The sequence below is a fragment of the Mercenaria mercenaria genome, chromosome 8, assembly GCF_021730395.1.
Source record: "Mercenaria mercenaria strain notata chromosome 8, MADL_Memer_1, whole genome shotgun sequence".
Taxonomy (NCBI): Eukaryota; Metazoa; Mollusca; class Bivalvia; order Venerida; family Veneridae; genus Mercenaria; species Mercenaria mercenaria.
Window position 1 is genome coordinate 4,468,905 of NC_069368.1, and position 27,171 is coordinate 4,496,075.

The 27,171-nt window shown below is 34.9% G+C and overlaps 1 protein-coding gene across 1 annotated transcript; it reads left to right on the forward strand.

Annotated features, from left to right (window-relative positions):
- The first annotated feature begins 405 nt into the window (after positions 1-405).
- LOC123523159 (cytosolic iron-sulfur assembly component 2A-like) lies at positions 406-27,171 on the forward strand. Its single transcript, XM_045300831.2, has 5 exons — positions 406-692; positions 15,634-15,798; positions 19,104-19,153; positions 21,744-21,789; positions 24,944-27,171. Exons 1-5 carry the CDS (start codon positions 506-508, stop codon positions 25,048-25,050), a joined length of 555 nt encoding a protein of 184 aa, XP_045156766.1. The 5' UTR covers positions 406-505; the 3' UTR covers positions 25,051-27,171.

Genomic DNA, 27,171 nt, shown 5'->3' on the forward strand with positions numbered 1-27,171 from the left:
AATTGAGAAATATATACCCCATAAGATGTAGCCTGAGGTACATCCCCATCCAAATGGGGGAAATTTACAATACTAAAATTAAAATCATCCCTCTTGTCATAAATTTTGGTATGTATAAAATTGTCATAAATAGAGAGATGTAAATCTAAAAATGAAGCATCAATATCCGAATTGTTAGTTTTAATTAACTGAAGCTCCCTAGGATAAATAGTACCCACCAATTGACCAAGTTTCAGTTTTTACAGTTCCAGTTTTCAGTTTTATTTATCACCTTGGTCCATATATATGGGCATCAGCAATGAATATCAATGCAACAAATTACATAAAGAATAGAACATGAACAACAGACGAAAACGAGTTATCACTTATGCAGTAAGAAGTTCTTTCCGCGAAAATATTTGACCGGCAAATAAAAGCTCTTCTCAAAGGAGGTGTACTAGAAAATTAGGAAATTGTTCATCAAAATTATTTTATATTTATTTTCTCAAAAATCAAATAGTTACAGATGCAATCAATAAGCAATTTATTTAGAAAGCTAACTTCTACTCCATCTGACTCAGACACTGAATTTAAACAGGATAATGGTACGCCTGTAGATACGATTGAAAACGCAGCTGAAATCAAGGGAGGTCACCTGGAAAGTACCAAAGTCATGACTGAAGAGATGATTGTAATGAGAGAGACAGTTTATGGTAAAATCTGTTTATGAGAAAGATTTCGGTTAAGGCTGTGTAAACATGGGTAAAAATACTTTCAATGAATTGTAGTTGTAATTAAAAGTAAACCCTGGGAGAGAAAATACCAAGGTCCCTACTGGGAATGTTAGACGGTTTGACATCTTGACCCCTTAAAATTTTTCACCAAAGATGTCACCTTGACCCCTTAGTGACACTTTGACCCCTATTTTGAGTGACACCTTGACCCCTACTTTTTTTTATTTGACACTTTGACCCCATAGATTTATTTGTGGCTAGGGGTATATTTTTTTGGTGTTTAATTTCTTAATGTGCATGTAAGTCATTGATAAAAGCTGTATTGATGGACTTCTACAAGTTGTAGACTATGAGTAGGTGACAAAGTATATGGTCTATGGGTGTTGGTTTATTCACGTTGGTATTATTAACAGTGATGTTTCACACACATGTGCAATTATCTAAGAAATTATTTAGATGAAATTACTAATCATGTTAGTAATTAGTTATAAATAACTTCATTTACTAATTGAAATAATGAAATAACTCTCTGTTTGAAACTTCACATTTATTAGTATACTACTTTATTCATAAATGTACATTTTTTATAAATAAATACAAGAAACGCTAAAACTAAATGTTTTTCTATTCATTCATTTTTTCTTTCACTCATTCTTTCTCTCTTTTCATTCTCACATTTCTTTCATACAGTTGAATAGTTCAATAAGAAAAATACATTACATAAAACATAATATACCAGAGCTCCAGATAAGCTGCGTATTTGCGTATTTACGCAATTAAAATTGCAGAAAACCCAATTGAATTCATACAGTGTGCGTACTGAAACGCAATTAAAATTCCTAATACCCAATTCGTAAAAAATAGCTTGCGTATCACATTTTCCTTATAACTAGAACGGGTACGAGACTTTAACACTAGATTTGACTGACTGGTTATACGTTACTGCAGAACAGGTTGCAATTTATCGGAAAAATAACAGGACCATTCAGTCGGCTGATCTGTGTTATTTGGACACTTTGTAAACAATTTTACGCCGATAAAATGTAAGAGGTTGCAGGAAAAAAACATTGTTGCAGCACAAACAAACAAATTAGTGGGATATTTTGCTGTTCAACAATGACAGTTATCTGTTTGTGACGATGTAGTGTCACCAGTACTGGATGACATCTTTTGGGAGAATGCATATTGCGGTGACCACATCGTTCGGGATATTGTGGATGAACTGATCTCAGACTGCATTAAAAGTGAAAAAGAAAACAACAGTATGAAACATTCATTACAATTTTATATACATTTTAGTATTAAACATTGAAGAGTGCCATTAAAATGCTTAGTTAGTCCTGTTAAATGATATATGCCATGTACACTGTAAGCAAAAATACTCATTTGTTAGTGCGAGATTGGTAAAATAACCAATTGGTTTTAGCAAATACCCAATTACTTCTGAAAAGGCTGGGTAATGATATTATTTTTACCCAATTCAAATTTCCAATACCCAATTCAGACAAAAAGTGATGGGTAAATACCCAGTTTCACCAAAAGCTTATCTGGAGCTCTGATATACATTTAATAAGTACACTTTGTATACTATTTACATGAAACACTGAGACAACATAAATATAAGACATTATACAAAAGACAGAATACTGTAAAACAGAAAAGTCAAACAAAAGACAACAAAGACAGTGAACATAAAAATACATTTAAAGTGTTTAAAACAGCCTAATAACTTTGTGAATTTTTTTTACTTTTTTGAAATATTGACAATGTTATTCAAATCATTACTTAGAGAGTGATTCACTCTCTAAATATTACTCTATATTCAACTAATCTAAAATGTGAAATATTTTTGTTTGAAAAAATTTCCATCAAATATTAATATAATTTCCTTTTATTTCAGATCGAATTGAATCTTTTTAAGCATAGTTGAATTTCTGTCCGAAGGTATCGGGCTGTTTTAAAATTAAAGGGATTATCTCAGCAAATACGAAATTGACAAAATAAAAATAGATTGTTTAAAAACTGAATTATTTTGTTAGCAACATGCTTGTAAACTACATCATATAGAATGTAATTTAAGATTTTGCCAAGATTTGGTGACATAATACCTTTAAATCATTAAACATCATTGCTAAGGTATCAGCATGACTGTACTTGGAACTTTATATACTTTCAGGTAAATCTCTATCTTAATTAAGACATATTAAATATCATAATTATAAATTAAGCCATTTATTCATTTCATCATCATGTTTTAAACTGAAATGTTTTGATTAAGGTACCACTTTTTCAATTGGAAATAGGGTGCACTCGTGCTGCATCAAAGAAGTTGCATCAGTATATAAATGTGTGAAAGATTATTGAATTATTATGATTATTTAAATCACTTTGATTTTTTTGCCTACATTTTTTTGTAAAATTAATTCACTATCTTAACTTTTAACTAATATTCAACTAAGATAAAAATTAAATATTTTGATTTTAAGTATTTTTCATAAAATATTAGCCAGATTTCCTTTAACACCATACATTTCAATTAATATACCTACTAATTATATGTTGTGAAGGTGAGACCCCATTAGGTAACACTTAAACGACACATGTTTATTGTATTGTACCTAGATTAGAGTAATTAGGGGCACACTTCAGTTTATAGTGTAGTGTAATCCAATTATCACACCTCAACAAGTGTTTAATCCAATCATGCCCTATTGATGGAGTTCAAGTATGCCTTTAAACAATAAATTAAATGATAGATAAATTTGATAATCTCTTTGAAGAATAATTGTAATTAATGTTATTTTTGAAGAATTTTATATTCATTCATATAGGCGTTTTCAACACAGAAGGGCAAAACGGTGTAGTGGCGGAATCATCGTTTATATCAAAGACAATATACGCAAAGATGTAAAATTGTGTAAAAATGAAATTGATTGTATAGTTTGGCTGAAATTTGATAAGAAGATTTTTATTTAGCAGTTGCGTATATTCCACCAGAAAATTCGCCATTTCATGACATTTACGATAATGATATTTTTCAGCAATTAGAAAATGATATAGTTTATTTCATGGACAAAGGTAAAGTTTTCCTTACTGGTGACTTGAACAGTAGAATAGGTCAGAAAACAGACTATATTGAACATGATTATGATTTACAAGGCGATGGAAATCAGCCCATCGATACACCGTTACCCAGGTGTTCACGTGACTTTAAATCAAATAGGTTTGGAGATTACCTTTTAGATCTGTGTAAAGCTACAAATTTACGGATCGTTAACGGCAGATTGCACGAGGACAAAACAGTGGGAAAGATCACGTGTATAACGGGGAAAGTGTAGTAGATTATAATTATGTTATCGTCCGTTTCTAACTTTGATTATATAGACTATTTTGCAGTAAAAGAATTCAATGAGTTCTCAAATCATGCTCCACTGTCCTTTTCATTGAAAATAGAAACGCATCCCCAGAGTAAAATGAATTATAAACGAACCTTTTATAAGTGGAACCCAGAGTATGGTGAAGCATTCGTAAATGATATAAGAACTGATATAGAGAATTTGGAACGTTCAGTACAGGAAGGCATAGAGAACGGCAGTGACGTGAAAGTCTTGTCACGCTAATTACTCAATATATCACAAATAAAGGTGATAGATACTTCAAACAAAATGTTACTGTTAAAACAGTAGAATTCGCATCTATAGACAAAAACAGACAAAAATGGTATAATGACGAATGTAAAGATAAATATCAGTTATATAAAAATGCTGTATTTGAGTATAATATATGTAAAAATAACTTAACAAGACAGACATTGTTAGACAAGAAGAAAGATTATAAATATTGCTGTAGAAAATATAAAAAGGAATTTAATAGGCAATTAAGTAAGAAAATGAATGATATGCGTCGAAACAGTCCTAGAAATTTCTGGAAAATGTTCAAGAAAAAGACTGGTAGTCAACCCGCGGATAATATTGAATTAAGTGAGTTCTTCCAGCATTTCCAAAATTTGGCGCAAATGGATGATGTGACAGAAAACGAAGAATGTATGGAATTCCTTAGGCAATTTGATAGTAACGGCATAAACGAGAGTACATTTTCTGAACTTGACTCACAGATCACGAAAGAGGAAATTTTAAAAGCAGTGAAATCACTGTCTACAAATAAAGCATCTTCATTTGATAATATCATATATGAATATTTTAAATCAAGTATAGAAGTAAGGCTAAAAAAAAAAAATATGTGTGGTTCAGGTAACCCGACCGACCCTATTTTTTCATCGCCGACCCTAACACTTTTTTTATAGTTTTTTTGTGGTTTTTAACCTGGTACGAAAAATATTGAGTACGAAAATATACGAATCAATGCAAGCGTCTTATCGATTACGATTTCAACATGGCATTGGCTAGTGTTCTCGCTGTGACAGTGGAAAAATGTGTTCATGGCAACCAGAAACGCTTTATGAAGGCAATTCTTCACTCGTCCCTCGTCGGAGATGTCACTTAGAATTGCATATATTGTTGAGATGCTTTCCATGTGCATATCTCACAGAATTGTGACCAACTATGTCTGTACCAACTGGCGTCAAAGTGGGGAAAAAAAAAAAAAAAAAAAAAAAAAAAGCCTACCTACCTACCCTATTTTTTTTACCAATGTTACCTGAACCACACATATTTTTTTTTTTAGCCTAATCGGTGAACCGATTCGGCTTTTATTCAGTTATATTTTACAGCAAGGGAAATTTCCGCCTAGCTGGTCGAAAGGAGTTGTTATACCATTATACAAAAAGGTGATTCCAGTGATCCAAACAATTATAGAGGTATAACTCTGATTAGCTGTTTTTCTAAGCTTTTTACTGTTATATTAAATAACAGGCTAAAGAAGTGGGTAGATGAAAACGATATACTTACCGATGCTCAGTTTGGATTTCGATCCAATTACAGTACTGTCGACACTATTTTCATATTGAATTCTCTTATTGAAAAGCAATTGAAAGATAAATCCTATTTAATGTGCTGTTTTATAGATTATAAGAAGGCTTATGATTTAATAGACAGGAACTGTCTATGGTATAAACTGATAAAATCTGGTATTGATGGAAAATTATTGTCCGTTATTCGCTCAATGTACGAAAATATCAAGTTATGTGTACGACATATGAATTCGTTGTCAGACTTTTTCAATTGTAATCTTGGTTTATTACAAGGGGAAATAACCTCTCCGATTTTGTTCTCGCTGTTTTTAAAAGACATTGAAGTACATCTGCAACAAAACTTAGATGCCGGCATTACATTAGATCAATTGTCAATTTATTTACTATTATTTGCAGACGACGCGGTGTTATTTTCTTTTACTAGAGAGGGGTTACAACAGTCATTGGACAATTTAGAAACTTATTGTAAGAAATGGAATTTAAAGGGGGGCAGATTAAGGGAAAACTTTAAATGGTATTATGCTGGTAATTGTTAGTACTTTCAGTTATTTAGGGGTTGTTTTTTCAAGCGGTGGGTCTTTTATTCATGCCACGAGAACATTAGCCGGAAAAGGTTTACGCGCTATGAATTCTCTATTTAGTGTTACTAGAAATATGGAAGTACCTGTAAATATAATGTTTAACTTGTTTGATTCATATGTTTTATCTGTGTTAAACTATGGTTGTGAAATATGGGGATTTTTAAAAGCAGACAACATAGAATGCACCCATAGAAAATTTTGCAAATGGCTGTTAAATGTAAAAAGATCAACTAATACATTGTCTTTATATGCTGAACTAGGTAGATTTCCACTATATGTTAATCGTTTGACTAGAATTATAAAATACTGGTTGAAACTATATGGTTGCAAACAAAATAATTGTATCATAAAAACTATTGTAGATAAACAAAGAATGGAAATACTTTCCAACCATAATGTTACAAATTGGTCATCAAAGGTACGAAATATTTTGCAAACCTCAGGGTTTACAGATGTGTGGTTATTTCCAGAATCAGTTAATATGAATGTCTTTATACCCTTGTTTAATACTCGACTGAAAGATATATATCAAACAGAATGGCACGTTTGAGTGGAAGCTTGTTCTTCATTGTTTCTTTACAGACATATCAGTACTGGCATATCCCGTGCTTATTACCTAAATATTATAGAAATCCCAAAGTTTAGAAATATTATTGCAAAAATAAGATTAAATTCTCATAACTTAAATATTGAAACTGGGCGCCATAGAAATATAGAAAGGAACCAACGAATATGTATTTCATGCAATTTAAATGCTTTGGAAGATGAGTATCACTTCATATTAGAATGTCCATTGTATACTCAGATTAGAAATATGTATATTCCGAGGTTTTATACAACTCGACCTAGTATGTACAAATTGGTATCTTTGTTAAACTCAGAAAACAAAAGTTTGTTGACAAAACTGGCACTATATTGTATCAAAAGCTTTAAACTCAGAAATGATACTTTGAATACGTAAGAACGCTTGACTTATGTTTGTTCTGTATAGAATCACTCTCGATATGTATCATTTATTATCATTTATAATGTGATTGTAATTATTACATGCACCTATATTTATGATTTATACATGATTTATTGTGACTGTCATATTGATGTTATGATGATGAGCTTGTATGCTTAAATCAATAAATTCTGTTCTGTTTTGTTCTGTATATTTGAAATTAATTCAATATTGAAATATCATTTTTATGAAAATACATTGAAAAATTGATAAAAAATGAAATAAAATGCTAATATAGTAAGTGTTATTCATTCTTTGACTTTAATTGTTCAAATCTTATTAGTGAAATTTTACCCTCCACAAATATATATTTACATTAATAAATCAACAAACACATCCTTGATATTCCATGTGTTCTAATTGCAATAACTACAATACTATTATACTTAGTAAATTTTATAAAATCATTTTGCATATATATTTTTTAATGCAACAAAACACGTTATAATGTACAATTATATAAATACTGCTTTGTGTGATAAAATATATGTCCTTGAGTTTTCCTAAAAATCTTATAACATCTCAGTGGAAAATAAATACATTCATCACCTAAGTCATTAAGCTGGCAGTGCCGGCACTTCCGGTCTGCATATGGAACAAATGACTGCCTCTGTTTTCCCGTTTCTATTGGCAGCCTGTTGTTATATGGAATGATTTTAAACGTAAATGTCTTGGCAACGAGGTCAAGTATTTCTCCATTTTTATATCGGACTTAAATAAACGATAGTTGATTCCCTTAGAAGAATTAGATAATTGACTGCTCCAATTTTGAAAGAATTGATCTAATAATTTCCATCTGATTACTTTTCCAAAAAAAGTTACTCTGTTTAGTGGAGCCAAAAATAATAATTTTAGTTTTGTTCATATTTATTTTTAATTTCCACCTTATATACGCAGTAGTCTTTACCTTGGGTGAAAATAAAGTTATCTGTCTGTCTGTCTGTCTAATTAAGAAAAAATTGATCAATGGGATTATCTTAATAATTACTTGCAAATTAGCCCACTTACATACAAATTGAAATCAATGATTTCTTTGATTCAAAGTCATTCTATATTTTAATACAGCATTTGTGACGTCAAAATCTTAAAATAATGTGATTAAAATTGTATTATTTCCTTTAAAAACACTGTTTGAGCCAGAATCTCATGTAAATTTTTCACTAAAACCAAGCAAATACAAAAAATAAATTAGGGGTCAAAGTGTCACTATGAAAAAATTAAAAATAGGGGACAAAGTGTCAAGGGGTCAAGGTGTCATCTTATTTTGGTAGGGGTCAAGGGGTCAAAACGTCTTGCTTCCCCTACTGGGGCTCGAACCCCTGACCTCATGATCCGTAGACGGACACTATCCATGTTGCTAAAGACTTAACCGAACAGCAAGGCTGTTGGAAGTGGCCTATAAACCTACTATTACTACACTTGTTCCCCTTTACTTTTCAGAGCTTACCAGCTCTCCAGAATGACACTCCCTGCCCACCACATGAGTCTGTCAAACACCTCTGACACCATTAAAGTAAACCCTGGGAGAGAAAATACCAAGGTCCCTACTGGGGTTCGAACCCTGGACCTCGTGATCTGTAGTCGGACACTCTAACCATGTCGCTAAAGGGTTAGTGGCCTATAAATAGGTCCCAGAAAAGTCACAAATTAGCTATATAGCTAAATCTAGCTATATATAGCTAGAAGTAGCTATAAAACCAATACCAGTAAGGCAAAATATGTCAAAATAAGATGCAAAATGGTCATAATCACGTCCAAAAGGTTTGTAAGATGAAAGACAATAACACAAAACCAAGATCTTTGTAGTCACATTTTCAATAACTGCAGCAGTATTTTGCATAAATCATCACTGAATTTTTCACTTGTGATAATCATCGTGTATATGACAAATTTATAAATGACTAATCGCAGAAATTTGCAACATGTATTGAAACTGAAACTGCATAGATCTCCATTCTTTGTGATTGTCTTTTGTCTCATAAACCATTTGAATGGGATAATAACTATTGTATATTTGATATTCACATATTTTAAACAATTGTTACTGGTTTTATAGCTGTTTCTAGCTAAATATAGCTAGATTTAGCTATATAGCTAATTTGTGACTTTTCTGGACCTGATAAACCTACTATCACTACATTAACATAGGCATATTCGTTAATCTTCAGGGCTCAACATTAGCTTCTACTTTTACTTGTCAATGATTTTTTAGCTCACAAGGTGAGCTATGTGACAAGTCAATGTCCGGTGTTTTGTGTCGTCCGTCATCATTTGCCTTGTTAACCCTCTAGGGGCCACAGTTGTGACCCAATCTTTATGAAACTTGGTCAGAATGTTTGTGTTGATGAAAGTTCAAAACTGGGTCATGTGGGTCAAAAACTAGGTCACCCAGTCAAATCAAAGAAAAACTGTGTGTATGTAATAGGGGCTGCATTTTTCACTGAATATTCGTGGAATTTGAATTTTGATCAGAATGTTTGTCTTGAATTCTAGGTCATGTTCAAATAGACTGCGACTCAATGCAGACTTGGAGCGCCGGTATAAATTACAGACTGGTATATACTGGATTCCAGCAATTTGAACGAAAAGTATCTTATATGTATATACAGTTGAATATCGCTACCTCGATATCGGTTAGCTCGATACTCCGGTTAGCATGATGTGTTTGAGTCGGTCCCGATTTTTCCCTATATCTGTCTTAATGTAATTATTTATCATTACCTCGATATGATTAGCTCGATATTTTGTTTAGCTCGATAAGATTTTTCGGTCCTGTCAACTTACCTGTACTGTTTTTACACCTGGTTTCGTTGATATCACAGCTTGTCAAAAAATATCCATGTTATTTGTAAGGTGTGAAAATCAACCTATTGTTGTCCGGCAATGTATTAATCATATTCGAGTTAGTTTGTGTGTTTGTTTTGTTTGTTATTTAATCTTTAATCCAATTTAAATGTCAGGAAGTTTGCATTTAATTCCCAATAATGAGTCTTATAAAATACCGTGCAAGCAGGAAAGCTGTTTTCCAATATAACAACTAATTTGGATGAAATATTTTCTGTTTGACTGAGTAAAAATCCATTTAGGGCCGAGTAACAATATGCGTATTTAACTGGCAAATTTTCGTTATCGAAGCACAGTCAAATAGACGTCCGACACAAGTACAAAGTAGTCGCAGATAGTCGATATCGTTACGTCGAACTTTGGATACGTCGATGCAATTTTTACAGTCCGTTGAACATCGAGGTAACTGTATTCGACTGTATTTTGTAACCATGGTAACACTAACCCTAATCTTTAGTCAGTATAATTATACATATTATACACTAAATGCGTGCGGACATGCACAAATTTGCATATTTTTGCCGTGCACTCCAACTGATAATGACTTCTGGGCATGCGCAGAAGACCGCTCCAACTCTGCAGTGAGTTACATCGGTTCAAATATGGGTCATCTGGTTTAAAAACTAGGTCACTTGGTCAAATCAAAGAAAAAACCTTGAGTATGCAATAGGGGCTGCATTTTTTCACTGAATATTTGTGGAATGTGAACAGATTGTTTGTCATGATCAAATCTAGACCAAGTTTGAATATGAAAATGTAGGTATCTGGTGTCAAAAACTAGGTCACTGTCAAATCAAAGAAAAACTTTGTGTGTGCAATAAGGGCTGCATTTTTCATCTGATGTGCATTAAACTTGGTCAGAATGTTTGTCTCCATGAAATCTTGGATAGATTTTTATTGGGGTCACGTGGGATCAAAAACTAGGTCACCAGGTCAAATCAAAGAAAAAGCTTGTTTAGACTCTAGGGGCCACATTTTATATTCAGTCTGCATAAAAATTGTTCAGAATGTTTGTTATCACAAAATCTTGGACAATTTCAAATCGTGGACATGTAGGGTCAAAAACTAGTTCAATAGGTCAAATCAAATGGAAACTTGTTTACACTCTAGAGGCCATTTTTTGCTCTAAACTTAATGAAAGGTGATCAGAATATTTGTCTCCATGAAGTCACAAACGGTTTAAAAATTGGGTCAGCTTGGATCAAAAACTAGGTCACTAGGCCAAATTGAAGAAAAATCTAGTTTACACTCTAGAGGCCACATTTTTGCTCCAATCTTCATGAAACTTGGCCAGAATGTTTATCTCCTTGAAAACTCGAACAAGTTTGAAACTGGGTCAAAAATTGGGTCACTAGGTCAAACTTGTTTACACTGTTATGGTGTGTTACTCAGGTGAGCGACCTAGGGCCATCTTGGCCCGCTTGTCTTGTTTTTAAAAAATTGTGGATGGGTCTGGTACCAGAAAAATTGTGACAATTAGCGTCGTTTTTCTCAAAATTGTGAATTTTTCCCCCTTAATTGTGAATTTTTTTAATACTTTGTGAATCAAAATGTCATGATCGCTTATCATCTAGATGCTTGATTACGAAATATTTCGTCCTCAATTGTTTCAGTACACTTTCCATTCACCCCCTGATATACTATGTTACTCAATGGGGTGTACGTAACAACTTTGGAATGAAACCATTTGAATGATATGTACATGATTCGTACTTAAATACACTGAATTAACATTTAAGGGTCGATAATAAATAAATCTTGATCAGTCAGACGCTTTTCCTCGCAAAAGTCGATAAAAAATTTCTTTAAAGTTTTTCAATGCTTATTTTACATTTTTCTACTATTTTTAGCTCACCTGAGCACAAAGTGCTCAAAGGTGAGCTTTTGTGATCGCCCTGTGTCCGTTGTCAGAATAATTTGTACATTTAATATATTGACAACGTAATAAATTATTAAAAAGAAGACATTGGTAGATCATAGACTAAAGAATAGTTGCAGATTTTCAATAAGGTTTCGTGCTACAGGGCACTCGTTTGGCCATTTTTGGGGCCGAATATGGGTACCATTCCCCTCCTAAAATAATATGTTTTTTTCCCCTTTCGCAGAAGAAAATTCCCCTGATGATAGGTTGTTTGACACAAATAGATATGAATTCTTTCTTTTAATATTATATAGTGCCTCTAAGGAAGATTTACTGTTGCAATATAGTCACATCAGTTAGGAATGATTGAAAACAGTATTAATGTGTGAAAAGTAGTTACATATATATACATGGCTTAAACTTCCCCTTTTCGTCTTAAAATGTCGAAAAAATTCCCCTTCCTGAGGGTATGGGTATCTGTCCCCAAAAGTTGTCTAGTGCCCTGTGCTATAGAGCCAGCGCATAGGAGTTTTACCTTAAAGGTAATTGAATGCTATAGACAATAGCAAATATAGGCTGAGCACCGGAAAGCTGAGACAGAGACCCAGAGTTTAATAATCTACTGAGATAGTAGGAGAGTTCCAGCTTATAGACGGTTCAGCATTATTGGCGAAGTAAAGCCAAGGCATTCAGAGTATATCAAGGGTAGTATATAGGCGCTGAGCATTCCAGGAGTCGCGGCATTTATATAGAGTTTTAACTTCAGTTAAGAGCACAAAGGCCGAGCATCTATGCGATAGGACTCGTATGTTGTTGATTCAAAGACATTGTCTGATGGGAACTTCAACAAAAAGACCAGTCAAGTATAGAGTCTCCAGCCTATGGGAGTTTGAGCTTATTGAAAATTGTTAGTTTGAAACATTTAGTGATTTGCCTGATCCCTGAAATTGTCTAGTTCATAATTAAAATCATTTACGAATCATTGGTACACGAATCATTTAGGCAAGGTAGCCAGAGGAAAATTTTATATATGAGATATTTGGTCTCACCAGCTCTACGTTTTAACAAAGGACATTCTACATCGTTTGTCAGCTAGTCTAAGACATAGTCACCTTAGCGATAGGACCCATTTCATTGTTCAAGATACTAAAGGCGTAGGCACTTCCCTGGGTCATATTTTATAACTCGTATCCTGACATCAGTCGTCCGTCGTCAACAATTTGACTGTTAACACTCTAGAGGTCACAATTTTGGCCCAATCTTAATGAAACTTGGTCAGAATGTTACTCTGAATAAAAACTTGGATGAGTTCGACATTGGGTCATCTGGGGTCAAAAACTAGGTCACTAGGTCAAATCGAAGGAAAAGCTTTTTAACACTCTAGAGGTCACAATTTTGGCCCAATCTTAATGAAACTTGGTCAGAATGTTACCCTCCATAAAATCTTGGAGAGTTTGATATTGGGTCATCTAGGGTCAAAAACTAGGTCACCAGGTCAAAGCAAAGGAAAAGCTTATTAACACTCTAGAGGTCACAATTTTGGCCCAATCTTAATGAAACTTGGTCAGAATGTTACCCTCAATAAAATCTTGGACGAGTTTGATATTGGGTCATCTAGGGTCAAAAACTAGGTCACCATGTCAAATTAAAGGAAAAGCTTATTAACACTCTAGAGGTCACAATTTTGGCCCAATCTTAATTAAACTTGGTCAGAATGTTACCCTTAATAAAATCTTGGACGAGTTTGATATTGGGTCATCTAGGGTCAAAATTTAGGTCACCAGGTCAAATCAAAGGAAAAGCTTGTTAACACTCTAGAGGTCACAATTTTGGCCCAATCTTAATGAAACTTAGTCAGAATGTTACCCTCAATAAAATCTTGGACGAATTTGATATTGTGTCATCTGGGGTCAAAACTAGGTCACCAGGTCAAAAAGCTTGTTAACACTGTAGAGGCCACATTTATGACTGTATCTTCATGAAACTTGGTCAGAATGTAAATCTTGATGATCTTAAGGTCAGTTTTGAATCTTGGTCATGTAGGATCAAAAACTAACCAGGTCAAATCAAAGGAAAAGCTAGTTAACACTGTAGAGGCCACATTTATGACCATATTTTAATGAAACTTGGTCAGAATGTTAATCTTGATGATCTTTAGGTAACTTTCAAATCTGGGTCAGGTGGGGTCAAAAACTAGGTCACTAGGTCAAATCAAAGGAAAAGCTTGTTAACCAGAGGCCACATTTATGGCCACACTTAGTCAGAATGTTAATCTTGATGATCTTTAGGTCAAGCTCAAAATCTGGGTTATGTGGGGTCAAAAACTAGGTAAACGGGTCAAATCAAGGGAAAAGCTAGTTAACACTTTAGAGGCCACATTTATGAGCATATATCTTAAAGAAACTTGGTCAGAATGTTAATCTTGATGATCTTTAGGTCAATAGGTCAGGTGAGAGATACAGGGCCTTCATGGCCCTCTTGTTAGAGATTTTCACACCAATTGTGATTGGGTCCAGTGGACCCAGTTTGAAAATTGTGAAAGACTGTTTGCAATTGTGAATGGGTCCGATATTCAGTACCACTTATATAAGGGAAAAAGTCGCTGCTTGTCCAGTCTGAAAGTATTTGTTCTGACCTCTTCGAACACATCTGTTTGATATACAATAATAATTGTTTTCGGAGGTTTCTTCTTTTACCTTTGTTTCTTCTGATGTCAAGGTGTTTTAGAGCTTGAACAACCCATATAGAAATAAGCCTAATATTGTTGCTGATGTAAATAATAAGTAAGTGAATCTGATGTCGTAAAATTAATCAATACATGTATTTTACTACTAGTTGCATGTGCCTGTTTGCATACTCTAGGATGAAAGTCGAGTTGTTAACAAAATGATACAGATAATTACATCTATTAAAAATGGTTTAGCTTAGTTGTGTTAGGAAATTGATAATGACCTTTAAAAGGCATTTTTTTAGAGATAACTTGTCCTGTCAGATAACCTCCTTTCAACCATTACTTGTCCGGACTTTGGTTTTACTTGACTTGGACAATCGGACAAGTGATAATGTCAAGCCCTGCTGTGTCACGTGTCATTGGCAGACCTTACACAATCATTTCAGTTTATTTGTTCTGGTTGAAATTTCTTCTAGAGTTTAGCAGATAATTGCTTAACTTATGGAGGATAAAAATTTTAACAAATATTTAATAGAGCTTTCTTACACACAACTGCTAATAACTGTCATTCGCCACAGAAATAAAATTGCCTATTAATGACGGCCCCCTGCTGAAAAATCATAAAATAAACTTGTGTTTTAGGTAAGGCCTAAAAAAAATTCTTTGTTTCTGGTAACATGCTAAAAAAAATTTGGGTAGCCTAGGTAGATCGGAAAATTTTGGTGGGGGGGGGATTTTTTTTTTATTAAGTGAGACTTTTCGGAAATTATTTTCGTGTCAAAAAATGAATACAAATAAGGGGGTTATGCCTTTAGAGCATCAGTAAGTTGATTTCTGACATCACTGACCATGTTTAAAGCATAAAAGTGCAGTTTTGCAACTTTTTGTTAAAAAGTTGAAAAAAATGTTTTCCAAGGCCATAACAACATTTAGGGTCGGGCCAAAAATTTAGGTTAGGTCGGGATACCGGAAACAAACAAATTTTTTTTACGCCAAACAGTTAAGCTGAAACTCAATTATTTTTCAGATCTCATAAAAGATATAAGGGACCCTGAGAAACCACAGACCCTTGAAGAACTGAATGTTGTCTCAGAAGATGATGTAACTGTGGAAGAATTTTCAGAGAATAAATTGCATGTGAAAATTGTATTTGTGCCAACTGTTCCTCATTGTTCACTAGCGTCTTTAATTGGTAAGTGAAAACCTTTTTTTGTTTGAAAGGTATGTAGCTGAGTAGGGTGTAAGATGCACTTATACTACTTTGCTATAGAGCTAACTTTTTATATGCCCGAAGGGACATATTATGTTATGACACAGATGTCTGTCTGCCTGTCCGTTAGCAATTTCATATCCACTCTGTAACTCTTGAATCACTTGAAGGATTTTGAAGAAACTTGACACAAATGTTCACCACATCTAGACGACATGCAGAGCTCATGTTCTGGATGGCTCCCTTCAAGGTCAAGGTCACACATAGGGGTCAAAGGTCATATGACTTTGTTTTGTGTCTGCTCTGTCACTCTTGAACTGCTTGAAGTATTTTAAAGAAACTTGGCACAAATGTTTACCACATCAAGATGACGTGCAAAGCGCATATTTCGGATGGCTCGCTTCAAGGTCAAGGTCACACTTATGGGTCAAAGGTCATACCTGAACCCCTTGACGGATTTTAAAGAAACTTGACAAATGTTCACAACATCGAGACAACGTGCAGAGCGCATGTTCTGGATGGCTCGCTTCAAGGTCAAGGTCACATTTAGGAGTCAAAGGTCATATGACTATGTTTCATGTCCGCTCTGTAACTCTTGAACTGCCTAAACGATTTTAAAGAAACTTGGTACAAATGTTCACCACATAGAGAAGACGTACAGAGCACATGTCGTGGATGGCTCGCTTCAAGGTCAGGGTCACACTTAGGGGTCAAAGGTCAAGTGTTGGTTTTAATAATATGCTCTTTTTCCAAAATAAGCAGTCATTGCATAAAAACTTCCAAGTTTAGGAGGCCAAGGCTTCTTCCAAATATCCTGATGAAAAGCCTTGATTTGATGAATTTTGATAACAATCTCTGAGTGAACATGTGTAAATCAGCCAACTTGTGGAAAAATATGACCTTTTTCACCTGTCAGACCAAATTCAGTAACTCAACTTGGATTTCAGTTTCTGCATGTTTTTCTTTCCATTACCTCTCATGAACAAACTCAGTCAAACCGAGTTTGCTATAATTGTGCTTGATTGCATTCTATGCTTCCAAAGGATCTCTTTACAGACTTTATTGCTTACTAAATTACTTTTTAGTTTGGTTTCAGCATTTATGTGAAATGGCCCATTCAACATATAATGAATTCTAAGTTTTTTTCGGTTCAGTACGTATAATGTTAAATGCCCTTAAATCTTTGTAATTACTTAGTCTAGTCAATGAAAACACATCAAAATCTGTTAACTTACCACTGGTGCCGGATTGCAAGTATGCATACTAGAAGTATAGATCTGAGCATTATGAAAATGAAAGTGAAGTGTTTGTTTTGCCCCCCTTCGAAGAAGGAGGGGTATATTGTTTTGCAGATGTCTGTCTGTCGGTAGGTCGGTCGGTATGTAGACCAATCCAATCCGGATGATAACTCAAGTACGCTTGGGCCAAGGATCATGAAAGTTGATAGGAAGGTTGGTCATAACCAGCAGATGACCCCTATTGATTTTGAGATCGTAGGTTAAAGGTCAAGGTCACAGTGACCCAGAACAGAGAAACGGTTTCCGGATGATAACTCAAAAACGTTTGGGCCTAGGATCATGAAAGTTGATAGGGAGGTTAGTCATGACCAGCAGATGACCCATATTGATTTTGAGATCAGTAGGTCAAAGGTCAAGGTCACAGTGACCCGGAACAGTTAAACGGTTTCCAGATGATAACTCAAGAATGCTTGGGCCTAGGATCATGAAAGTTGATAGGGACGTTTATCATGACCAGCAGATGACCCCTATTGATTTTGAGGTCAGTAGGTCAAAGGTCAAGGTCACATTGACCCGGAACGGTTAAAGCGTTTCTTGACAATAACTTGAGAATGCTTTGGCCTAGGATTGTGAAAGTTGATAGGGAAGTTGATCATGATCAGCAGATGACACCTGTTGATTTTGAGGTCAATAGGTCAAAGGTCAAGTTCACAGTGACCCGGAACAGTTGAACGGTTTCCAAACGATAACTCAAAAACGCTTGGGCCTAGGATCATGAAAATTTATAGGGAGGTTGGTTATGACCAGCAGATGACCCCTATTGATTTTGAGACCAGAGGTGAAGGTCACAGTAACCCAGAACAGTTAAACTGTTTCCAGACGATAACTTGAGAATGCTTGGGCCTAGGATCGTGAAATTTGATAGGGAGGTTAATCATGACCAGCAGATGACCCCTATTGATTTTTATGCCCCCGAAGGGAGGCATATAGTTTTTGAACCGTCTGTCTGCAATTTTCGTGTCCGGTCCATATCTTTGTCATCCATGGATTGATTTTCAAATAACTTGGCATGAATGTGTACCACAGTAAGACGACGTGTCGCGCGCAAGACCCAGGTCCGTAGCTCAAAGGTCAAGGTCACACTTAGACGTTAAAGGTCATTTTTCATGATAGTGCATTGATGGGCGTGTCCGGTCCATATCTTTGTCATCCATGGATGGATTTTCAGGTAACTACGCATAAATGTGTGGCACAGTAAGACGACGTGTCGCGCGCAAGACCCAGGTCTGTAGCTCAAAGGTCAAGGTCACACTTAGACGTTAAAGGTCATATTTCATGATAGTGCATTGATGGGCGTGTCCGGTCCATATCTTTGTCATTCAAGCATGGATTTTAAAATTATTGGGCATGAATGTGTACCACAGTAAGACCACATGTCGCGCGCAAGACCCAAGTCTGTAGCTCAAAGGTCAAGGCCACACTTAGACGTTAAAGGTCATATTTCATGATAGTGCAATGATGGGCATGTCCGGTCCATATCTTTGTCATTCATGCATGGATTTTAAAATTATTGGGCATGAATGTGTGGCACAGTAAGACGACGTGTCGCGCGCAAGACCCAGGTCCGTAGGTCAAAGGTCCTAAACTCTAACATCGGCCATAACTATTCATTCAAAGTGCCATCGGGGGCATGTGTCATCCTATGGAGACAGCTCTTGTTTATTATAGTGTCATCCCGACTGAAAGTGTAAGCCAAGTTGGCTTATGAGACACCTACATACATTGAACAGCATGACTTCTCGATTTCTATTTATTAATGCCAGGCACCAGGCAGGTAGGCAATCGGTAACCATTATTTAATTAGCTGGCGGCTCACCAACTGGTCTCTCTTCAGGAACAAGGCCCGCCTCTGACAGGGCTCGAACCTTCGACCTTCTGATTGCGGGCAGGTGCCTTATCCATTAGGCCACCACAGCCAGGTAAAATTAGTAAATCTATAATTGTTGTTAAAATCTTGGAGGCTAGTTATCTTTAAAATGTTTATTACAGGTTTATGCCTTAGACAGAAATTAGTTACCTGTTTTCCGGAGAAACATAAGGTAAGTTTAAGTTTCATCAACAGCCCTGTTATGGTACTGTGTAATCATTTAATTTTGTGCGCACAAAATTTCATGGTTTCGGTCAAAACTGCAATTTCTTTGGGATACAAGTCTGTGGATTTTGACCTTTGAATGTAAATTAAATGGAAATTTTACAGCTTTGATGGGACTGAATTTCAAGGATTGACTTTACCAAGAAAAATAGTCCCCCACAAAAATGAATTATTTCACAGTATTTTGCAGTGTTTGAATGTTTGTTTCATAAGTAACAAGTTATTTTCATCAGTTTAAGTACTCATTGAATGATCCTCTTGTTTTATTTTGATTCGTTTTTAGCTCATCTGATTTTTTGAAAAAGAAAAAATGAGTTATTGTCATCACTTGATCGGCGTCGGCATCAACGTTGCCTGGTTAAGTTTTATGTTTAGGTCAGCTTTTCTCCTAAACTATCAAAGCTATTGCTTTAAAATGTGCACCATCAATAGCTGTCTCTGTACAGCAAGAAACATAACTCCATCCTGCTTTTTGCAAGAATTATGGCCCTTTTTGGGCTTAGAAAATATCAGATTTCTTGGTTAAGTTTTGTGTTCAGGTCAACTTTTCTCCTAAACTATCAAAGCTATTGCTTTAAAACTTGCAACACTTATTAATCCCCCGCCGTGGCGGAGGGATTATAGGAATGGTCTGCGTCCGTCCTTCCGTCCGTAACAAAATCGTGTCCGGTCCATATCTCCTAAACCCCTTGAAGGATTTTCATGAAACTTGGGTCAAATGATCACCTCATCAAGACGATGTGCAGAAGCCATGAGTCAGCCTTGTCAGTTCAAGGTCAAGGTCACAACTCAAGGTCAAAGGTTTGAGCCTGCCATTTTGTGTCCGCTCTATATCTCCTAAACCCCTTGAAGGAATTTTATAAAACTTGGGTCAAATGATGACCTCATCAAGACGATGTGCAGAACCCATGAGTCAGCCATGCCGGCTCAAGGTCAAGGTCACAACTCAAGGTCAAAGGTTTGAGCCTTCCATTTTGTGTCCGCTCCATATCTCTTAAACACCTTGAAGGAATTTTATAAAACTTAGGTCAAATGATCACCTCATCAAGACGATGTGCAGAACTATGAGTCAGTTTTGCCGGCTCATGGTCAAGGTCACAACTTAGGGTCAAAGGTTTGAACCTTCCATTTTGTGTCCGCTCTATATCTCCTAAACCCCTCGAAGGATTTTCATCAAACTTGGGTCAAACAATCACCTCATCAAGGCTATGTGCAGAACTTATGAGTCAGCCATGTCTGCTCAAGGTCAAGGTCAAAACTGAAGGTCAAAGGTTTGAGCCTTCCATTTCGTGTCCGCTCTATATCTCCTAAACCCCTTGAAGGAATTTTATAAAACTTGGGTCAAATGATTACCTCATCAGAACGATGTGCAGAAATTATGAGTCAACCATGCCAGCTCAAGGTCACGGTCACAACTAAGGGTCGAAGATTTGAGCCTTCCATTTGGTGTCCACTCAGTATCTCCTTAACCCCTTGAAGGATTTTCATCAAACTTGGGTCAAATGATCACCTCATCAAGAACTCATGAGTCAGCCATGTCAACTCAAGGTCAAGGTCACAACTGAAGGTCAAAGGTTTCAGCTCTGTATCTCCTAAACCCCTTGAAGGATTTTCATGAAACTTTGGTCAAATGATCACCTCATCAAGACGTTGTGCAGAATTCATGAGTCAGCCATGTCAGTTCAAGGTCAAGGTCACAGCTAAAATCAAAGGTTTTACCCTTTCACTATCCATAGCAGTGGCGGGGGATTTAGCTGTCTTTCAGACTGCCTTGTTCACCATCAGAAGCTGAATCTGTACAGCAAAAAACATAACTCCATCCTGCTTTTTGCAATAATTATAGCCCCTTTTGTACTTTGAAAATATCATAAAAACACACAGGTAGGACAATATTTCCATTAAAACGAGACAAAAAAATCAGATGAGCGTCTGCACGCGCAAGGCGGTGCTCTTGTTTTACTGTTGTCTTTTGAGACACAGATTAATTGTAAGCAATGCAAGCAGTTCGAAAGTTAGCAAAACTGAACTGATGTGAATTCAAAAAAAAAAAAAACCTGGTTGTAGAAAAAACTGTTTCATGTTCCTCAAGATGGAATTTATTCCAAGCACTGACTTCAAAACATTTGTTTTGGTTTGTCATTCTTTCAGCATACATTTGTATTGCTTTATTGAGAAGGAGAGTTACTGTCAGCCTTATTAATTGGAGGCCAAGGGTTCAAACTTCAAACCCTGTTGTGGTAACATATACATACCTTAAACCTGCTGGTGGCAAGTGCTTCTGCCTTTGCCACCAGTGCAGGCTGATCATGGTCTGCACTATTTGCTATTCAGTCAGTAAATTTTCATTGAACACTCCTTTGAATAATAAATGGTATTGCCCAAATTGAATAATGGACCAGTCCATTTTAGAAATTTAGCAGGCTAAAGGTTAAAAACTCTGGTATGGATGTTATCTTGAGGGTTCAGTTACCTTAACAGCTGAGCATCTGCCAACAACGCTTAACTAATAGGTAAATGACTTCTCGTTTTCTTTACAGCTTGATATCATGGTTAAGAAAGGTACTCATGAAACAGCAGATGAAAGTAAGTTAGTAAATTGTTATCGTGAAATACTGTAAAATCATTAATGTTTATGGGGGAATATTTCATGAAAATTTCGTGATTGCTTCATTCCACAAAATTTAATCCCAAGGAGCAAATATTTTTCCCATTCTTATAATCTTCAAGTGTTTAAACCCATGAATTTGTATCCATTTTGGCCAAAACCACCAAATTCTATTTTTAGCTCATCTGATTTTTTGGGGAAAAAATGATGAGTTATTGTCCTCACTTGATCGGTGTCTGCGTCTGCGTCTGCGTCAGCGTTGCCTGGTTAAGTTTTATGTTTAGGTCAGCTTTTCTCCTAAACTACCAAAGCTATTGCTTTGAAACTTGCAACACTTGTTCATCATCATAAGCTGACCCTGTACAGCAAATAACATAACTCCGTCCTGCTTTTTTGCAAGATTTATGGCCCCTTTTGTACTTAGAAAATATCAGATTTCTTGGTTAAGTTTTATGTTTAGGTCAACTTTTCTCCTAAACTATCAAAGCTATTGCTTTGAAACTTGCAACACTTGTTCACCATCATATGCTGACCCTGTACATCAAGAAACATAACTCCATCCTGCTTTTTGCAAGAATTGTTGCCCCTTTTGGACTTAGAAAATCAGTTTTCTTGGTTGAATTTTATGTTTAGGTCAGCTTTTCTCCTAAACTATCAAAGCTATTGCTTTGAAACTTGCAACACTTGTTCACCATCATAAGCTGACCCTGTTCATCAAGAAACATAACTCCATCCTGCTTTTTGCAAGATTTATGGCCCCTTTTAGACTTAGAAAATATCAGATTTCTTGGTTAAGTTTTATGTTTAGGTCAACTTTTTCTCTTAAACTATCAAAGCTATTGCTTTGAAACTTGCAACACTTGTTCACCATCATAAGCTGACCCTGTACAGCAAGAAACATAACTCCATCCTGCTTTGGCAATAATTATTGCCCCTTTTGGACTTAGAAAATCAATTTTCTTGGTTGATTTATTATTTTTTAGTCAGGCTTTTCTCATAACTATCAAAGCTATTGCTTTAAAACTTGCAACAGTTTTTCCCATCATAAGTGGACGCTGTAAAATCAGAAACATAACTCTATCCTGCTTTTTGCAAGAATGATGGCCTTTTTAGACTTAAAAAATCAGGGGTGGGACAATATTCTATTTTTACAAAAAAATCAGATGAGGTCAGCACCCCAAGGCGGTGCTCTTGTTTTGTTTCTTGTTCCCTCTACAAATAATATTCCTACCTCTTTTTATACGCCTGTCTGAAAGACGAGACATATTATTGGGAACGCCCCTGGTGGGCAGGTGGCGTCCACAAACTTTGTCTAGAGCATTTCTTCTTCATGCATGAAGGGATTTTGATGTAACTTGGCACAAATGATCACCACTATGAGACAGTGTGGTGCGCAAGAACCAGGTCATAGGTCTTAGGTCAAGGTCACAGAGGCCAAAGGTCAGATGCAAGAACGACTTTGTCCAGAGCATTTCTTCTTCATGCATGAAGGGATTTTGATGTAACTTGGCACCATGAGACGGGGTGTCATGCACAAGAACCAGGTCCCTAGGTCTGAGGCCAAGGTCATACTTAGAGTTCTTCCTTATTCATGGAGGGATTTTAATGTAACTTGGCACAAATGTCTACCGCCATGAGGCACCCTTGTTTTTTGAATTACTTCCTTTTGTTATTACTATAAAAAGCTTATATTGTAACTTTTTTATGACTGGCTGTAGGGAAAAATCTAGACCACTTGTTACTATAAGTAACTTATAACTTTTTTATAATTGGCCAAAAAAAAATCCATTATGCCATGTGCTAGTGTAAAGAAATTTGCTATGACAGGCGTATATTGTGACATTCTGTCACTCTTGTTCACATTTGGAATTGTTTACCTAATTACATAATACCTAGCTGGCAGCAAGGACTTAAATTGATGTAGATATCTATGTCATTGTTAGCACAAAGAAGCAATAATGATTAGAGTTGTCTTGTCAAAATTATACACTTTTAGTGTTCTTTGACATTCTTCAGTTTCTTTGTCTTTTAGTATTAAGGTCTTATTATATAAATATTTTTATCCTTTCAACACTTATGAATGTATGTAGCCACAAAAAATCACAAACATGGTTGATAATAGCTCTAAAACATCAGAGTTATGGCCCTTGATTGAGTAAAAATGCTATATTTTCACTAAAGTTACTGACTTGTTCTGTTCAAGAGAACATACACTTTATTTTACTGTCGTATCCACCTAATTCATAGTGTTTCTGGCAAATTGCTGTTCTATTTTGAAAGGTCCGTACTAGTATATGAACTTCATGTCATTCTAAATGTCTCTGAGTGTGGTAGTTTTAAATGTGAAATTTATATGGCTAAAAGTGTATTTTTCCTGCTGTAACATTCTTATAAAAATTTTTTAGGCATTTAACAATTTGTATGGTTACTACAGTATCCCCAGTTTCATAACAATCCTTCAACAAGTAAAGCCAAAATTTGAATTGAAACTTAAAATGATGTCCAAAATGGCCAAAATTTACAACGGAAAACATCCCACCAAAAACATATTCAAAGCTTGACAAGATATTTTGAAATAATAAAAAAAATCTTTTTACAACCCTCAAAGTTCTATAGAATGATGTGCAATCTCAATGGTACTGTGTTATGTTTAAAGGCACTTGCCGCAGTTTCGTGTATGAGAGATGGGGCAAAAATTTCCCAATAATAGAATTTGTTTAAACTTTGTATTTGAACACAGTTTCATGTTAGAAACAAAAAAATGCAAAAACAATCATAAGTCACCATGCTTGTTTAGGAGTTACCTGCCCTTTTAACTGGATTTTTCTTAAAATTTGCATATTCATGGGCAGATAAATCCTGAACAAGCATAGTGATTTTCGATTTTTTTTCATAATTCTGTTTCTAACATAACACCGAGTTCATATACAAAGTTTGAACAAATTCTATTATTGGGAATTTTTTACCCAAAACTGCAGCAACTGTCCTTATTTAAAGAGAAGTCAAGGAGAAACCTTGTAAGAGAAAAGGTAGATCACACAGTAGGTGAGCAATATTGAGCCAGTATGTCCTTCTTGTGAATTTGATTTGTATTTCTTTAATATTCAAAGTCTTTATTATTTTATCTTTCAGTTAATAAGCAGATTAATGACAAAGAAAGGATAGCGGCTGCTATGGAGAACCCAAACCTACGTGATCTTGTTGAAAAATGTATAAATGATGAAGGTGGTTACGGATAAACATCTTACATAAGCATCAAAATCATTTTTGTGTGCCAAAAATTAGTTGGAATTGCAATTACATATACAGGGTTATTTGACTAACACTGTACAATGCCTGGCAATAAAAAAGCTGGAGAAACCATCTTTCCTGCAGTAAGACCAGCTTAAATGACTAGCAGCGTTGAGAGGTTACTAGAAAATAGAAATGACTCCCAAGTATTCAAGATCTAGCTGTTTTTCAACATGAAAACCCAAGATTCCATCAATATTTGTTGCCAGTGGCTGTGTAAACAATGTTTTGAGATAAGATTTTATTATACTTGCTTGCCAAAAAAAAAAAAAAAAAAAAAGATTATATTTTGGTGTTTACACAAAACTTTGGCTGTTTTAAAAGAAAACTGCATTTAACCTTCATAAAAACTTATACAAAGGTTGTGTTCAGTGAATTTAATTCTGGCAAAACAGATTTTAACATGACTTTTGTGGTACAAATATAGAGGTGATATAATAATTGGAATATAGACAAATGGGAAAAATTTTGTCCTAAAATCAGGATTATCTTAAAGTAATTCCTTTCTGACTGTGATATGTATATTATAGATTAACTTATGTGCTTTTATTGACCCTTATCCTGCTACATTTCTATAATGGACTTGTCCATCTTTCAATTTCGACAGTACCATTAACTGTTTTAAGGGGTGCTTTGACTAAATAGCAAACAGTGCAGATCATGATCAGACTGCACTGGACGCAAAGGCAGAATCAATCATGTCCAGCATGATAAGGGTTAATCTGTTTTAATGGCTTCATATCAGTTGAAGTTACAGTATTGAATCAAATTAGGCATGACTTCTTTGTAAAAAGTAAAATTAAATTAATATTAAAACCAAAGAAAAAGATTTACCTTAAAACTTGTATATTTTACTGTTGATAAATGACTTTTTCATGTGATATATTTAATTGTGTACTAAGAATGCTTCATTTTAAGCAAAAAATATGTTCATGTTTTGTTTGTGTCGTTTTAAAGTGCTGAATCCAAGTCTAATTATTGCAATTAATGGTTTACTTTGTTACTGTTATGAATATTAATTAGGGACTTTATTTTCATGTATTTTATGGTTGTTCCAGTCCTCAAGATTAAATTCCCAAAAACGAAAAAAATCTCTATTAATTTTATATATAGGGAATGTTTCAAAATTTCAAAGCCACAGACTTGTGTCCCCACAAAATAGCCATAAAATGTTTATTACAAAAAAATGCAATGATTCTACCACATTAGTTTAATAGGTTACAGGTAGCAAATAAGAAATCCAAAGAATGTTTGTAGGGGAAGTCTTTTAGGAATGTAAAGCCAATCTTGAAACTGTAGAATAAAGTAACATTTTTCTCTAAATACATTTAATGTGCAGTGACTTGAAATAAAATGATGCAAAGTGAAAGAAAAGTCAAACCGACATGATTGTTTTATTTATTTTGTTAATTATAGTAATAAGAATGTAACAATAAGTGACTTGTAGTCAAAGATTTTACATGAAATAAAAAAAAATCATGGAAATTGATGTGTTTATTATACTGCTTGACCTACACTTAAGTTTTGTAAGGGAAAATGATACTTATTGCCTACATTTGTAACCTTGTATCCCCTTTTCCTCAGTTGTCATGTTAATTTACTATATATAAAACTATATATAAGTCGTCGGCCAGTATATTGTTCAACACTTAATTTTGCTTGGGCAAAAGTCAGACTTTGAAGAAAGAAAAAGTTCATTTTTGATGTGATGTTAAAAAAAAAAACACTTCATGAATAGCAGGACAATCAGTTGTCTGAACTATTTGCTTTCAGACCTCGGGCAATGGTTTTTACTATTGAATGACAAGCCGTTCCGTGTGTTTACTATTTAATTAAGGACTGTAACTAATTAACAAATAATATTTCTCAGACTGTGATTTGACGTATATTAAAATCATTGTTTGCAGTTCAAATGCAAAGAAATTACATCTCAAGGGCATAGTCCAAATGATATTATAATACGCATCTAAACAACAATGATTTTATTAAAGAGCACATCACTGTTTGAATTATATTGTTTCAGTTCTAACACATTATCAGTGATTATTATATACATCCTTGACAACTTA